This window comes from Papaver somniferum, chromosome 5, assembly GCF_003573695.1.
Source record: "Papaver somniferum cultivar HN1 chromosome 5, ASM357369v1, whole genome shotgun sequence".
NCBI classification, from domain to species: domain Eukaryota; kingdom Viridiplantae; phylum Streptophyta; class Magnoliopsida; order Ranunculales; family Papaveraceae; genus Papaver; species Papaver somniferum.
The window spans coordinates 213,264,455-213,279,290 of record NC_039362.1 but is presented as its reverse complement, the minus strand read 5'-3'; the positions used below and the strand labels follow the sequence as shown (position 1 = coordinate 213,279,290).

At 34.9% G+C, this 14,836-nt stretch overlaps 3 protein-coding genes across 3 annotated transcripts; all 3 read right to left on the bottom strand.

Moving 5' to 3' along the window:
- Positions 1-3,793: 3,793 nt before the first annotated feature.
- LOC113280741 (NDR1/HIN1-like protein 10) lies at positions 3,794-4,318 on the bottom strand. Its single transcript, XM_026529328.1, has one exon. It carries the CDS (start codon positions 4,316-4,318, stop codon positions 3,794-3,796), a length of 525 nt encoding a protein of 174 aa, XP_026385113.1.
- A 1,626-nt stretch (positions 4,319-5,944) lies between these two features.
- On the bottom strand, positions 5,945-7,288 carry LOC113278575 (NDR1/HIN1-like protein 10). Its single transcript, XM_026527384.1, has one exon. It carries the CDS (start codon positions 6,768-6,770, stop codon positions 6,144-6,146), a length of 627 nt encoding a protein of 208 aa, XP_026383169.1. The 5' UTR covers positions 6,771-7,288; the 3' UTR covers positions 5,945-6,143.
- A 1,743-nt stretch (positions 7,289-9,031) lies between these two features.
- Positions 9,032-9,646, bottom strand: LOC113280740 (NDR1/HIN1-like protein 10). The gene has a single exon (XM_026529327.1). The coding sequence runs from the start codon at positions 9,644-9,646 to the stop codon at positions 9,032-9,034; it is 615 nt and encodes a 204-aa protein (XP_026385112.1).
- Between the last annotated feature and the right edge of the window lie 5,190 nt (positions 9,647-14,836).

Sequence of the window (14,836 nt, the reverse complement as noted above, 5' to 3'; positions counted from 1 at the left end):
TCTGATGCCACCATTTTTAATTCAAAAATTAAGAACAAATCTTCAGGCATACTTTCTACTTCCACAAACTTTTTCTCCTCGTCGGTATTGAAAACAAAGACATTTCTCCCTGAATTATCATGGCGGAACTGGTTCGCAATCTTAAAGATTGATTCTGGACTCTTGAACCACACATCTCTCTTCTTCTCCTTTTTCTTTTCCGAGTTTTACTCCTCTTGCTCTTCAGCTTTCTTGTGAAAAAGACATCTAATACAGGCAAAAAAGGGCTCTCCTTTTGCTTCTCTAACTGAAATTCTGTGAACCATACTTTTTTACGATCCTTTTTCCTTACTTCTCCATCCTTCTCAAGGTACGTGTTCACAAACTCGTTGATTGCATGAAAACCTGATCTATAAGGTTTGTTTGCATCTACAAAAATAGACAAATGGGAATAAGAAAAGAGAAACGTAACACATGATACTCATAAAAAAATGCTGGTGTACAAACCAGTACACTGGTACATAAATATAACAAGAGAAACAATAATTCACATACAACAGGCCATATATCACTATAACACCATGATGGTGTAAAAACCTGTACACTCCTACAGAAAAATCTTTATAACAAGCATAACATGCCTTGAATCACTGCAATACAATGCTTGTGTACAAATCTGTACACACAACTGAAATGAAACAACTCCATAACACATATAACATGCTATTAGCCATAAAACGACTCACAAACTCTAATATCACATGTTGGTGTACTAGTATTTACACACCAACAAGAAATCCCATGAAAACTGCTCAAAAACAGATATAAATGGACATGAATCACTGCAACAGCCTAGGGGTGTACAAATATGTACACACCAACAAGAAATCCCATGAAAATTGCTCAAAAACAAACATAAATAGACATCGATCACTGCAACAACCTAGAGGTGTACAGATCTGCACACACAGACAAAAAATCTCATAAAAATTTCTAAAAAACAGATATAAATGGACATGAATCACTGTAACAGCCTAGAGGTGTACAGATATGTACACACCAAAAACAAATCCCATTAAAATTGCTCAAAAACAGACATAACTGGACATGAATCACTGCAACAGCCTAGTGGTGTACATATCTGTACACACCAACAACAAATCCCATGAAAATTGCTCGAAAACAGACATAACTGGACTTGAATTATTACCTTTTTTTGTTTTAACAGTTTTTAAAGGCTTTGACTTCTTCTTAGCTGGTGATGTTTTTGATGTTGAAGGCTTTGTAGTCTTTGATTTCTTCTTAACTGGTGATGTTTTTGAAGTTTCTGGTATTGAAATTGATATTGAATCTTCTAATCCTCTCTTAGATGTCGTCTTTGGTCCTGTTAATTTTCGAATTTCTTCTGATACAACTGATGTAGTTGGGGATGAAATTGGTGTTGAATTTTTTAATGCTAACTTTGATTTCGTTGTTGGTGATGTTGATTTTTGAATTTCTTCTACTGCAACTGATGGATTTTCTTCTTCAGTTGATGATGAATCTTCAATTGTTGGTGCGTTCTTCTTTGAGACTACTTTATTTCCTTTCACCATGATGTTACTGATACTTCAACCATCTAATGTGGTGTTTTGATGAGTAAGATTTTTAGGATTTTAGTCTGTAAATTTCTAGGGTTTGTCTGCAAAAACTTCTGAATTTTTTTTTTATTATTTTCTTCTGAATTTTTTTTTGACTTTTTTCTTCCGAAGTTTCTGATAAAGCAGAATGTTTGCAGTTACTGAATTTGTCCGTTACGCCCGCAGTTTTAATCAGTTTTTAATTCAAGGCTAACGTGTCGCAACCACGTTCACTGTGTCAGTTACAAAACTGATGTCTTTCGTTGCACGTGTGCTTTATTAAAAGCGTGCGAAGGGTAGCAGCGTATTTATACAATTTTTGGATTAAATTGTACCCAGTCAATTAGGTCTGGACTAAAGTGTACTATTTTGTGCGGTTTTGAAATGAACCTTTTTTTCCCATTTTCAAATACATTGTGCAGAAATTCATCAACGTGATTCTTGTGTTTTTTCACTCTAGCTAGCTCCAACGGGATATGGAGGAATGTAAGCCATGAGATGCAATAGAGTTGAGCAAGCAAAAAAATGCTAATTGCCCCAGTGGGAACTATTAATACCAAGTAGTACTCCCCCACTCTTTTTGATATCCTGAAGTTCCAAAATAATTTGCTACTATAAATAATTTCATAACAAATAAAGATATAACTGTATTAAAGATACTCATAAATATAACTTGTGACTTTATTTGCTCCCACAACATTTATTAACTCCCACTCTCCCATGGCTAGCTTGAAATACATACGGAGCCATTTTTCATCCTTCATTTATTTAATTATTTTGGAACTTGCGTACATCAACGAAGAAGAAATTGAAAGGTAGAGATCTCCAAACCCAATCTATTAATGATTAGACTGATACTCCTCCTCCACAGAAAAGGATACAAATGACAATAAATAAAATAATTAGAATCTTTTTAGTGTAATCCTTATCGGTATGCACTTTGCACCTCTTGGTTTTAAATATGCCACCAGTTCCTGTCTGATTATTTGGAGAAGAAGAAGATGAAAAACCCAACAAATTAAGCCTGAACAATCCACAGTTATAACTACGAAACCGATCGTGTCACCCTTCCCACCACCAGCATGCTTCAGTTGGGTATCAAGGTAGAGATACAAATAAATGCTATAACTTCCATCTCTCTGATCATTATTGAAGTCCCTAAGACGAGAACCCCGTGGTCTGAGTAATGTTTGTCCCAGAAATACAGGATGCAGGAATGTTGTATTCTTAGTGCCTTGCCAGAAAGACGGTAAGGAAACCGAAGTCAAGCTATCACCATAACAGTAAGCTTCAGAGCGAATACCACGATATGAAATACGGGCGATCTTGTTACTGTTCCTCACAGAGATGTTTGCTGCGAGATTGTAATGAATCATATCACCATTGGTTAAGTAGAACTCTGATAATGAAGCATCAACGACATGAAACTTCATGTGCTGATATGGGACGACAGCTAAAAATAGAATTAGGCACACAACTCCTCCGAGGATGAGAACACAAGAACATATCCAAGCAGCCCAATATACATACTTCATATATAAATAGCTAGAGAATCAAATTAAGTGATAGATTTTCTTTTCGAAAATTCAAGAAACTTTGAAGAGGCGTTAACTCTAAAATGAAATATTAGTTGGGTGTTGATTTCTACAACTTAGATTTAAGCTAGCTTATGCACGAAATCAAAAGTGAAATAATAAAATAAACAGAAAGTTCAGATATATAAGTTTCTGAGAAACTAGATAATGACTTAATCTTATAAATATTATATACAAAAAAGAAATGGTCAGGCTCAGAACTTTGAGAAGGAGTATTAAGCAAGAAATAAAATAGATATTCGAATGACGTACATGAAAAAACACAACTAGAACGAAGAACATGGATATTCAGAAAAATTGGCTTGGTTTCTAATGACCTTGTAGTAGGGGTTCTGTGTATGCTGATCATTTCAGCCGTTCCAAACAAATATCCACCGTGCTTCCACGATCGAATGATAGATATTGTTGAAATTATTACAAGGAATATAAACTAAGCTTACCTACCGAATGTAAATGGTAACACCCTTTTATTTACTGTGGCCCAAGGCTAGATTTAAATATGTACAGAGCCACTTTCAAGTTTCAAACCTTTATTTACTTAATTGTTTAAGATACATCCAGGAAGAAGTAACTGAAACTTAGAGGTCTCGAACCTCAAATCTAATAATGATTATAATCAGTGTCGTCACGGTCGGCATTTAATTTGCACCTCCTAGTTTTAAACAAGCCACCAATTCCGGTTTGATTATCTAAAGAAGAAGAACCCAACAAACGAAGTCTGAATAATCCACATTTAACTATGAAATCACTTTTTCCGCTCTTGCCACCACCAGCATGCTTCAGTTGGGTGGTAAGGTAGAGATACACATAAATGCTATAACTTCCATCTCTCTGATCAAAACTGAAATCCTTAAGATGAGAACCTTGGAGCTTGAGCGAGGTTTGTCCCTGAAATACAGGATGAAGTAATGTTGTATTCTTAGTGCCTTGCCGGAAAGATGGCAAAGGAACCAAAGCTAAATCCTTACCGTAACAGAAAATTTCAGAGCGGATTCCTTGATAAGAAATACTCTCAATCTTGTTACTGTTCCTGACAGAGATGTTTATTGCTAGATTGTAATGAAGTATATCATCATTAGTTATGTAGAACTTTGCTAATGAAGCATCGTTAACATGAAACTTCATGTGTTGATATGGGACGAGGCTTAAAAATACGAACAGACACATGAATCCTCCGATGAAGATGAGCACGCAAGAACAACAACTCGCAACCAAACAAATATCCCCCATATGTCTCATCCCAAAAAAAAAAAAATTAAATCCAAAGAGAAACTTAGATCTAAGCTTAGCATATGCACGAAATCAGAAGTAAGATTATACTGACTGAAAATTTATATAATTAACCTTCTAGCAAATTAGATAATGGTTGAATCAAAAAATGGTTAGATACGGAACTTTGAGAAGCTGAGCAAAAAGTAAAATAAAAGTCAAAGCATATGATATATTTAGGATAATACACAACTTGAAGCAGAAAAAATAGTGGAAAGCTGGAAAGTTGGACTTAGTAATGACCTCCTGGTACTGGTTCGTCAGTTGATAATTTCAATCATTCCAATTTCCTAACATGTATATCCATTGTGCTTGGACAATCAGAATAATTTTTTTTTTCTTTTTCTTTTGAAATGTGAATCGAATAATAGGTCGTGGTGAAGTTATTATTTGAAGGATAATATTGATCTAAGCTAACATTCCGTGTATATGGAGGTAGAAAGGTAGTCAAACTGATGGTTACAGTTGACACAGTTTAGATATGAATAAGAAGAATTTTCGGTTGTAGTCATTTAATTTGAGGGTTACATGGTTGTTACATCCATTGCAGTAGGATAAGGGAATACCTAGTGCTAGAGAACGACCCATTAGACGAAGTCCCAGTTCACACTTAACTTCGGCGACGTTTCCATTCTTTCCCCGAAAAAATAACGTGGAATCTCAGTGACTTGTATATTTTACAATTGGAAATGTACAATGAGACGTCACCTTGATTTATACTGTTATGTTTGGCATCTACTACTTGGCCCTTCCATGGCTACTTCAACTGAACGAAATGAAGTACATCAAAACTTTGAATGGAGGAATAACTTATTTTAACATAAAACCATAGAGAGATAAAATTCAAAAATATATCATGGAAAATTTAGTTGTTATCACCATTTTTTACACTATTAATTACCTCCCGGAAAAAAGATAAATGATGTTTATCTGCTGTTGGAGCTGAAAGCTAACTTAGAGCTGAAAAAGCATAAATGCCAGGGAGGTGTATTTAATGTGCTAGGGCTGTTTATGCTTTTCATGCTGTCTCGAATATTCGTTACCCAATTATAAATGGATAATGATTGCAGGCGCCGCTTACTTTCATCATTAATCAATCATATTTCAATCATTAACATATATAGCTCTCACATCTCCGATTCTCCATCGGTGGAAATTTTTTGATGCCTTGACTTTCCTCAACGTTGGCCGACCTGAACTACAACTGCAGAACATTTTCAGCCTTCATTTTATTAATTAGTTTGTGATACATCCTGGAAACTGGAATTAGAACTCAAAGGGTAGAGAATAGAGATTATTAATTGGTTATTACTTCATATATATATATATATATATATATATATTAGGCAAATGTTAACCTATGCACCATGCATAGATTAAACGATCATTTTCTTTCAACATGGTGTCAAGCAACCAATTCACCAACATTTGTATTTGTGTAATTTTTCTTTTTCTCAATACATTAACCGTATGGGGTTTACATATATTCCATTTATACATAAACATCATCAACGTAATATACATCGCATATTTATTTTTATTCTTGAAATAATATGTTGCATATATCAACACAATAATACAATAGCTATACAAATTACGTATATTGGCTATGAATTTTCAATCCACAATTTAATATGCCATTCAACACTTTAAAATAAAAAACAAGCTGTGGTCACGGGAGTTAATTATCGGCTCCATATACATCGCACCTCTTAGTGTGAAATAAGCCTCCTAAACCTGTTTGATTATTGGAAGAAGAAGAACCCAACAAATGAAGCCTGAATGATCCACATCTAACTACAGTATCTCTTCCACCGCTCTTTCCACCGCCAGCATACTTTAATCGGGTGGTAAGGTAGAGATATACATAAATGCTATAACTTCCATCCCTCCGATCATCATTGAAATCCCTTAGATTAGTACCCTGTAGTTTGACCGATGTTTGTCCCTGAAATACAGAATGAAGTAATGTTGTATTCTTGGTGCCTTGCCAGAAAGACGGCAAAGAAATGGAAGCCAAATCTTTCCCATAACAAGAAGGATTAGAGCGAATAGCATGATAAGAAATACGCTCTATCTTATTGCTATTCCTAACAGAGATGTTTACTGCAAGATTGTAATGAAGTATATCATCATTGGTTAAGTAGAACTCTGATAAGGAAGCATCAATGACATGAAACTTCATGTTATCATATGGGAGGACTTCTAAAAATACGACTATACATATAATTCCTCCCATGAGGATGAGAAGGCCAGAAACCCAACGACATATAACCAAAAAACATGAACCATAACAACAATCCCCCATAAGTAGATATAAATAGCTAAAGATCCAAATTAAAAGAGATTTAATTTTCAAAATTCAAAAAGAGATGTTGCTAATTTGGAATGAAATAGCTGTTGGGTGTTGTTGAATTCCACAAATTAGGTTTCAACTTAGTATACGCAAGAAATCGAAAGGGAGAACAAACAAACAGAAAGCTATGACAAATTCTCTGTTAAATTAGATGATGATTGGATCTTATATATAAAACAACAAATATAGTATTGGTCAGACACAGAACTTTGAGAAGTTCACCGAAATATGTCAAAACTCAAAACGAATGATAAGTATGAAATACGCAATTCGAAGAGGAAAAAGAAGTGGAAATTTAGAAACTTGACTGTGCAGCTTTATTTTCTTCTCATTCTTGCTTGACCAGCAATGAGCTCATCCCTTGTACTCAGAGACAAGTTTTCTAATACTTTAGACAGTAATCACAGCCTGGAGGGTGACATTTCGTCCGTTTGAAAATCACGAAATATAACTCAGATCATTTGGAACATTTTGATGGACAGAACTTTACTCGTTGGCAAATGAAAGAAATTTCTTTCTCATCACCTTCAAGTTATGGTTAATATATCCCTAAAGACATGTTGGAGGAACTTGTACATGCAACCCCTACTAACAATTAATGACCGATTGAAGTAAATTAAAGAAAAAAGATGATTCTATACAACGTGGTCACCATACACAATTATTTAGTACTCGATCAAGGGGTGACCGTTAGAAGAAGAAAAAGATCAAGGCATGGCGTCAACATGTAAATGCAATGACATTTTGTAGAAATTTATCGAAGCTTCTAGTAATAGCAGATACATAATTTAAGATAAGAAGAATCAAAAAGAAACACATGCATAACATTATTAAATAATTAATAATCCATCGGCCACTAGAATGGAAAAGCCTTTTGATACTCCAAGCTGACTTTCACTGAATTTGCTCAAGGCCGGCGTGAGATCTCAAAGCTCAATCTGATGATGATTAAATATGCTCGGCGCCATACACTTTGCATTTCTTAGTGTTAAATAAGTTACCAATTTCTGATGATTGATTATTTGAGGAAGAAGAAGAGTCCAAAAGATTAAGTCTCAATAATCCACATTTAACTCTGACATCAGTTTTGATGCTCCTTCCACCACCAGCATGCTTCAATTGGAGGGTAAAGTAGATATGTACATAAATGCTATAACTTCCATCCCTCTGATTCTTATTGAAATCCCTAAGATGAGAACCCTGTAGTTTGATCGCGGTTTGTCCCTGAAATACAGGATAAAGCAACGTTGTATTCTTAGTGCCTTGTCGGAATGATGGCAAAGAAACGAAACCCAAATCGTTACCGTAACAGGAAGGTTTGGAGCGAATATTATCATAAAGAATTTGTGTAATCTTATTACTGTTTCTAACAGAGATGTTGACTGCGAGATTGTAATGAAGTATGTCTTCATTGGTCAAGTAGAACTCTGTTAATTAAGCATCAATCACATGAAACTTCATTTTCTTAGCAGGGACGACATTTAGAAATACGATTAGACATACAACTCCTACGAACATAACGAGGAAGCAAGCACAACCGTAACAAAGATGAGAATTAAATTTACACCCCATATATATTAATAGCTAGAGTTCTAAAGAGTTCGATTTATGTTCAAAAGAAAAGGATAAAAAAAATCCAGAAAGATGCTGCTAACTCTAGAAATGGCGTGGGGTTGTATTCTATAACTTAGATTTACACTTAGCATATGAGATTTGTTTTTCCGAAAACTAGTGTATGAGACTAAGTAATGATTGGATCATACATGTACCAAAATAAATGAAATCAGAATGGTCACATTCACATACAAGTTTGAGAAGTTAACCAAAAAAAGAGAAAAGTCAAAGCGAATGATCTTTATAAAAATACACAACTTGAAGCAGGAAAAGAAGTGGAAATTCAAAAATTTGACTTTGAATCTATCTTTTAAGCTTGGCTTGGAGAAATTTTCCAACAATTAGCTAATCTATCAAGCTATAGCTCAGGTACTCCCATGTTTCCAAGTTACCCATAAAAATAAAACAACAAATGTTAAAAATCTACTTCTGGCGCTCCAAATAGTGGAAAAGCCTTTTAATACCGAAGTTGACTTTCATTAAGTTCGGCTCAAGGCCAGCTTGAGATAATCGGAGCCACTTTAAACCTTCATTATTCATTAATTACTTTTGGATACATCTAGGCTGAAGCAGAAACTGAAAGGTAGAGATATCAAAACTCAAGCTGATGGACCATTTGCCTTGCACCTTGTTAGTTTGAATAAGCCACCAATTCGTGTTTGATTGTTTGAAGAAGAAGAAGAACCCGACAAATGAAGACTCATTAATCCACAATTAACTGTGAGAGGCAGTTTGACACCCTTATCACCACCAGCATGCTTCACTTGGACTGTAAGATAGAGATTTACATTCATCTTACAAATTCCATCTCTCTGATCATTATTGAAATCCCTAAGATGAGAACCTTGAAGTTTGAACAAGGTTTGTCCTTGAAATACAGGATATAGTAATGTTGTATTCTTAGTGCCTTGCCGGAAAGACGGCCAAGAAATGGAAGCCAAATCTCTGCCGTAGCAGGAAGGATTAGAACGAATACCATGATATGACATGCGGTCCATTTTGTTACTGTTCCTGACAGAGATGTTTAATGCGAGATTATAATGAAGTACATCATCATTGGTCACGTAGAACTCTGTTAATGAAGCATCGATGATATGAAACTTTATAGCCTTAAATGGGAGGATGTTTAAAAATACGATTAGACATGAAACTCCTCCGATGATGATGAGCAAGCAAGAACAACCGCAATATACACCAAAACGTCCATTCCCCATATAAATAAACTGTTGAAGATCCAAAGAGAGAAAACAAACAGAAACCTCAGATGAGTTGTTGAGAAATTAGATAATGATCAGATTTTATATATACAAAAAGATAAAATAATACAAGTGGTCAGACACAGAACTTTGAAAAGTCAGCCAAAAATGTCAACACGAATCAGAAAACACACAACTTGAAGAAGGGAAAGAAGTGGAAATTAAGAAGCTTGACTGTCCAGCAATGAACTTATCAATCCAGCTTTAAGTTTAATAGAGTTGTTTTTGTAGGTTGATTTCATTGCTTTCGTACCAGACTAACCATCTATTACCATGTACCCGGATTTGCTCAAATGGGGAATTAGTCTGTTTTGGGAAAAATGTAGAGGTGTCTTTCTTGCACTAGCACCACTCTTCTTATTAATATATGTTCTTTCCTTCCTGCTAAAAAATAAATATTAATATTCTCTTTTACATTAAAACCACAATAATGTTCTAAGAAACTCATGGTAGCAATTTTTTTTCTCCGTTGCTTCGCAACTTTTTCTTGAGGGGAGATGAGATAGATACCGACATCTTGTCCCAAGAATCATCCCGATAGAGAATCGGATAGATAAAAACAAGCCTCTAAGCATTGGGATTAGTAAGGCTAAATATGGGTTCCATTGTGTGTGCTGCGGGATTAAACTCGAGAGCAATTTTCGGTCAACATATCATTTTTATTGAAGCCTATTATTAGGGCGTCACATTCCAATAGAGAGGCTTCATATATAAGATAAAAATAGGATTACTAGTTAGTAAATTCAAAAACCCAATATCCAATTATTTTTTGTAATGCCTAAACAATCCTCGGTTATTTAGTGTTAATTAATTATGTAATTAGGTTAGATTTAACTAATGTTAATCATTCAGTTAGATTTGGAAAATTGAGTGATTGGATTAAACTGGATTTGTAATCAGTGATCCAACCGACCTCTTTTTAATTTTTTTTTTTTTTTGGGATTACGGTTAGGACACGAACCAATTTTTTGTCGTAAATAGATTCCCTTAGTGTCTACAGTTAGGAATACAGAACTCCTAGCCATAACTGGTACGCCAATTTCTTCTTCTCTCTGATAATCAGTCTCTTAAAATAGTTTCTCCAATGGTGATTGTGTGTGTTTCCTAGGTGACAACGCAAACAATACATTTTTATTTTTTATGGATTAAATATAAACTTTATTGTTAGTGACTTTTAGATTTTATTGATCTAAAAATGGTTATTTAATATATTGAAATTAATTTTAATTAAGTAAAAGCTTACTAGGATAGCTTGACATTAACCTTGACAATGTCTAACAAAAGTTAAGCCATGTCATATTGACATTGATTTATGAAGTTGGGGTTGGAGAAGAATTTTAGGGAAAATGAATGTCTATCCTAGACGGAATGTAGCGCCCCCTAAGCTAGCAGTTAACTAAACCAAGAGATTAACTAAATAAAGAAGCACTAAGAATCTAAATCATTTACTTGAACATTCAATTAAGAAATCTGCTACAAAACTTAACCCAAAACTAACCCCACTCGGAAATATATATACAAGAACTCCTCTCAAATAATACATATACAATAGTCATTTGGTTTACAAATATAATATGCAACATAATAAACATAGCCGAAGTAATCTAACTAACAGACTCAACTCCTCGAAGCTTCCGCTGCGCAACTCTGATCTATCTCTGAAACTGAAAGTGGGAATGGGTAAGCACATCATCCCTAAAAGGGGTGTCCAGTAGAAATAACATTTAACTTTCAAGAAATCATGGCAAGACATGGAAAACAATACATGTTTTCCCAAAACATCAAAAGTGACCAAGTGATAAGAAACGGTTTGTTTCTTATTCACGGCCAGAAGAAACAAGCTCAAAAATTCATGATTTTAGGAACCAATAAACGAAACAGTAGCAATTTACTTAATATTTTTCTGATTAATTATTAATGAATGGAAAAAGCCTATTTATAGGCTACATTACTTGGAAAATAAGAAAACAAACCCTAAAAAGATTACTGTTAATGTAAATCCTAATTATAATAAAATACCTATTTTTCATAATAAAAACTTTCAATAAATTAAATAACTAAATACCAAACTATAACATTTGTTGTTGTCGCGCTTCGCAGTGGCTAGCCGAGGTGGCTTCCATAACTTCGATAGGCTTGACCCGTATAATGGACCAACAAGACCACATATGCTCCAGTGCCGTATCGGGTCAACAATGTTGACATGACCGATAAGACGTGGTCTTATCATTCCACCCTTCTTAAATGTGACTTTGCCCTCAAAGTCCACTTTATACACCGATATCGACTCAAAATATGATCTTATCATTCCACCCTCTTTAAATAGGACCTTTGCCCCCAAGGTATGATCTCGATACAGTTACAACTTGTTTCGCTTCTGTCTTCGGCTCGGTGCTTGTTACTTCAGTAATACCAGTAGAACAAACATCTTCAATAACCTCGATAAACATGTGGGATGACATAGAGTTGCAGTCATGAACTGTTTTTCTCATATTTAACTATTTTAGTCGCTTGATATTCCTCACAAGTCATCACTCCAAACTTAAACAATATACCACACAAGAAATTATACCAAGATCTATAAAGAGTTTTCCATTTGTACCATCTTAATGCATCCCCTTCGAGGTGTGCAAGGGCTATAGCAGTATTCCTATATGGTGGGATATCGTTGGACTCAAAATATAATTCCACTTCAAATAACCATTCCACTGATTAGTGCCACCAAAAACTGGAAGGTTTTTGTTTCGGTATTTACTTGAACAAGACATACCGGTTCGACTATTGGGCTTCACGGGTAATGGTATGACTGCTGGACTTGGATGGATTTCAATGGGCCTGAACTACGAATATGGATGAAAACAAAATACGGTAGTTGAACGGACAATACGGGTTAGTGGAATGTTGCGTTGACTATGGTTTAAGACCGAATATTAAGGAATTCTTTATACACGTGGAAGGTGCAACTGATATGTGTTTTTACCTAGGTTTCGACAAATCCAACCAATGTGAGAAGAATTATATGGACCAAAAGAGATTAATCTTACCTATCAATAGACCACGAATCACCAACACGTTGATGAGGTGAGATTAGTTTCTTCGATACTAGCTTCTCGAAACACCAGACGCGACCTGTAACGTTGAATCTTTGTAGTTGTAATTGTAATAGCTTTGGTGTTGTTGTTCCCAATCGGTAAGATAAATCTCTTGTGTTGTTGTCGTACATTTTTGCAGACCGACAGTGATGTTCAATATTTCCACGATTTTTTTATTCTTTTTCCTTTCTGTGATGTACTATGAAAGATGGTGGTGGCAATGGGTGAAATGAAGACGATGATGACGGCGGTGAAAGCTGGGATAGGAACGAACTTGTCTGTTACCAATGATAAGAAACGGTTTGTTTCTTATTCACGACCAGCAGCTCAAACTTAAAAGGTCATGATCCAACCAATAAACCAAACAGTAGCAATTTACTTAATATTTTTCTGATTGATAATCAATGAATGGAAAAGGCCTATTTATAGGCTGCAATACTTGCAAAATAAGAAAACAAACCCTAAGACAAATCCTATGAGAAATCCTAATAATAATAAAATACTTATTTTAATTAATAATAAACTCATAATAAATCTAATAATAAATATCTAGTTCTCCATAAAATTCATATTCTCACGTTCCGTCGTCACTAGCCAAGGCGGCTTCCATAATTTTGCTAGACTGGACCCGAATGACGGACTCAGAAGACCACATATGCTCAAGTGATGTATCGGGTCAACACCGTTGACATAGCCGATAATATTTATTTTAATTAATAATAAATTCATAATAAATCTAATAATAAATATCTAGTTCTCCATAAAATTCATATTCTCACGTTCCGTCGTCACTAGCCAAGGCGGCTTCCATAATTTTGCTAGACTGGACCCGAATGACGGACTCAGAAGACCACATATGCTCAAGTGATGTATCGGGTCAACACCGTTGACATAGCCGATAATACTTATTTTAATTAGTGATAAATTCATAATAAATCTAATAATAAATATCTAGTTCTCCATAAAATTCATATTCTCACGTTCCGTCGTCACTAGCCAAGGCGACTTCCATAATTTTGCTAGACTGGACCCGAATGACGGACTCAGAAGACCACATATGCTCAAGTGATTTATCGGATCACCAAGTCACTATAACAAACAAACATGTATATAAACAAACTCCTTCTTCAAACAATGTATACTATGGTTGTGCAATTCCGAACTCGCAAATCCACACCTAATCGTAAGTATTGATGTCGATAATTCCGAACTCGCAAACTGCCGACCAATATATTGTAAAAGATCTAGGTATAAACGTGAATGAGCGTATTCTATATAACAATTCATGACGAAAACAAAACATTACAAGTCCTTTCCAAACCATGGAAAGATTAAAAGAATCAATAGAACTATCCTAATACAAACTAAACAAAACATGGAATGCACAGACACTAAAAACATGAGTTTGTAAAACATAAACTTTTGTAAAAGAAACAATAATGGTTTCAAAAGAGTTAAATGTATTCCCACCTCTTTTGATGACAAGCCACGCCTACCTCGAAATCCACGATCCACTAGTTCATCCTTTGAATCGATCATTGTTAATAACTAATTGTTAATCACACAAGAACTCTAAGAATCTAGCCAACTCACACAAGAATCATACAATCCAATCTAATGGTTCTAGGCTCATTTATGATTTTATACCTTTTCATTATCTATCTTTAGCTAAGGTTTACTAATTTAATTACATTGGTTCTATAGTCTATTAGATAAGTCTTGTGAATATATACAACTTTGTAGAAGAAATCAAATGCTAATTCGGACCACAAGAGGTCCAAAATGTCTACTTAGGAAAACTGCCCTAAGCTCAAGTCCATTAAACAAGCCCATCAACTAAAGTACAGTCCATCTGAGTCAACGAACAGTCAAACGGTCAACAAACGGTAAACGTAGTCAAAGGTCAAGTCAACAGTCAAGGTCAGGTCTAGTCAACCGATCTAAACTATGATTGCATCAACTAAGCTCAGTCTACATAACCATGCCAACTCTAATTTCATCTTCAACATATACTAACCCATGTAGATCAAAATAAATCTGAACCGCAACCATAATA

Bases quoted from the DNA above. Each gene is read 5' to 3' on its own strand.
- LOC113280741 (XM_026529328.1), bottom strand. From the start codon at position 4,318: ATGAAGTTTCATGTTAACGATGCTTCATTAGCAAAGTTCTACATAACT.
- LOC113278575 (XM_026527384.1), bottom strand. From the start codon at position 6,770: ATGGGGGATTGTTGTTATGGTTCATGTTTTTTGGTTATATGTCGTTGG.
- LOC113280740 (XM_026529327.1), bottom strand. From the start codon at position 9,646: ATGGGGAATGGACGTTTTGGTGTATATTGCGGTTGTTCTTGCTTGCTC.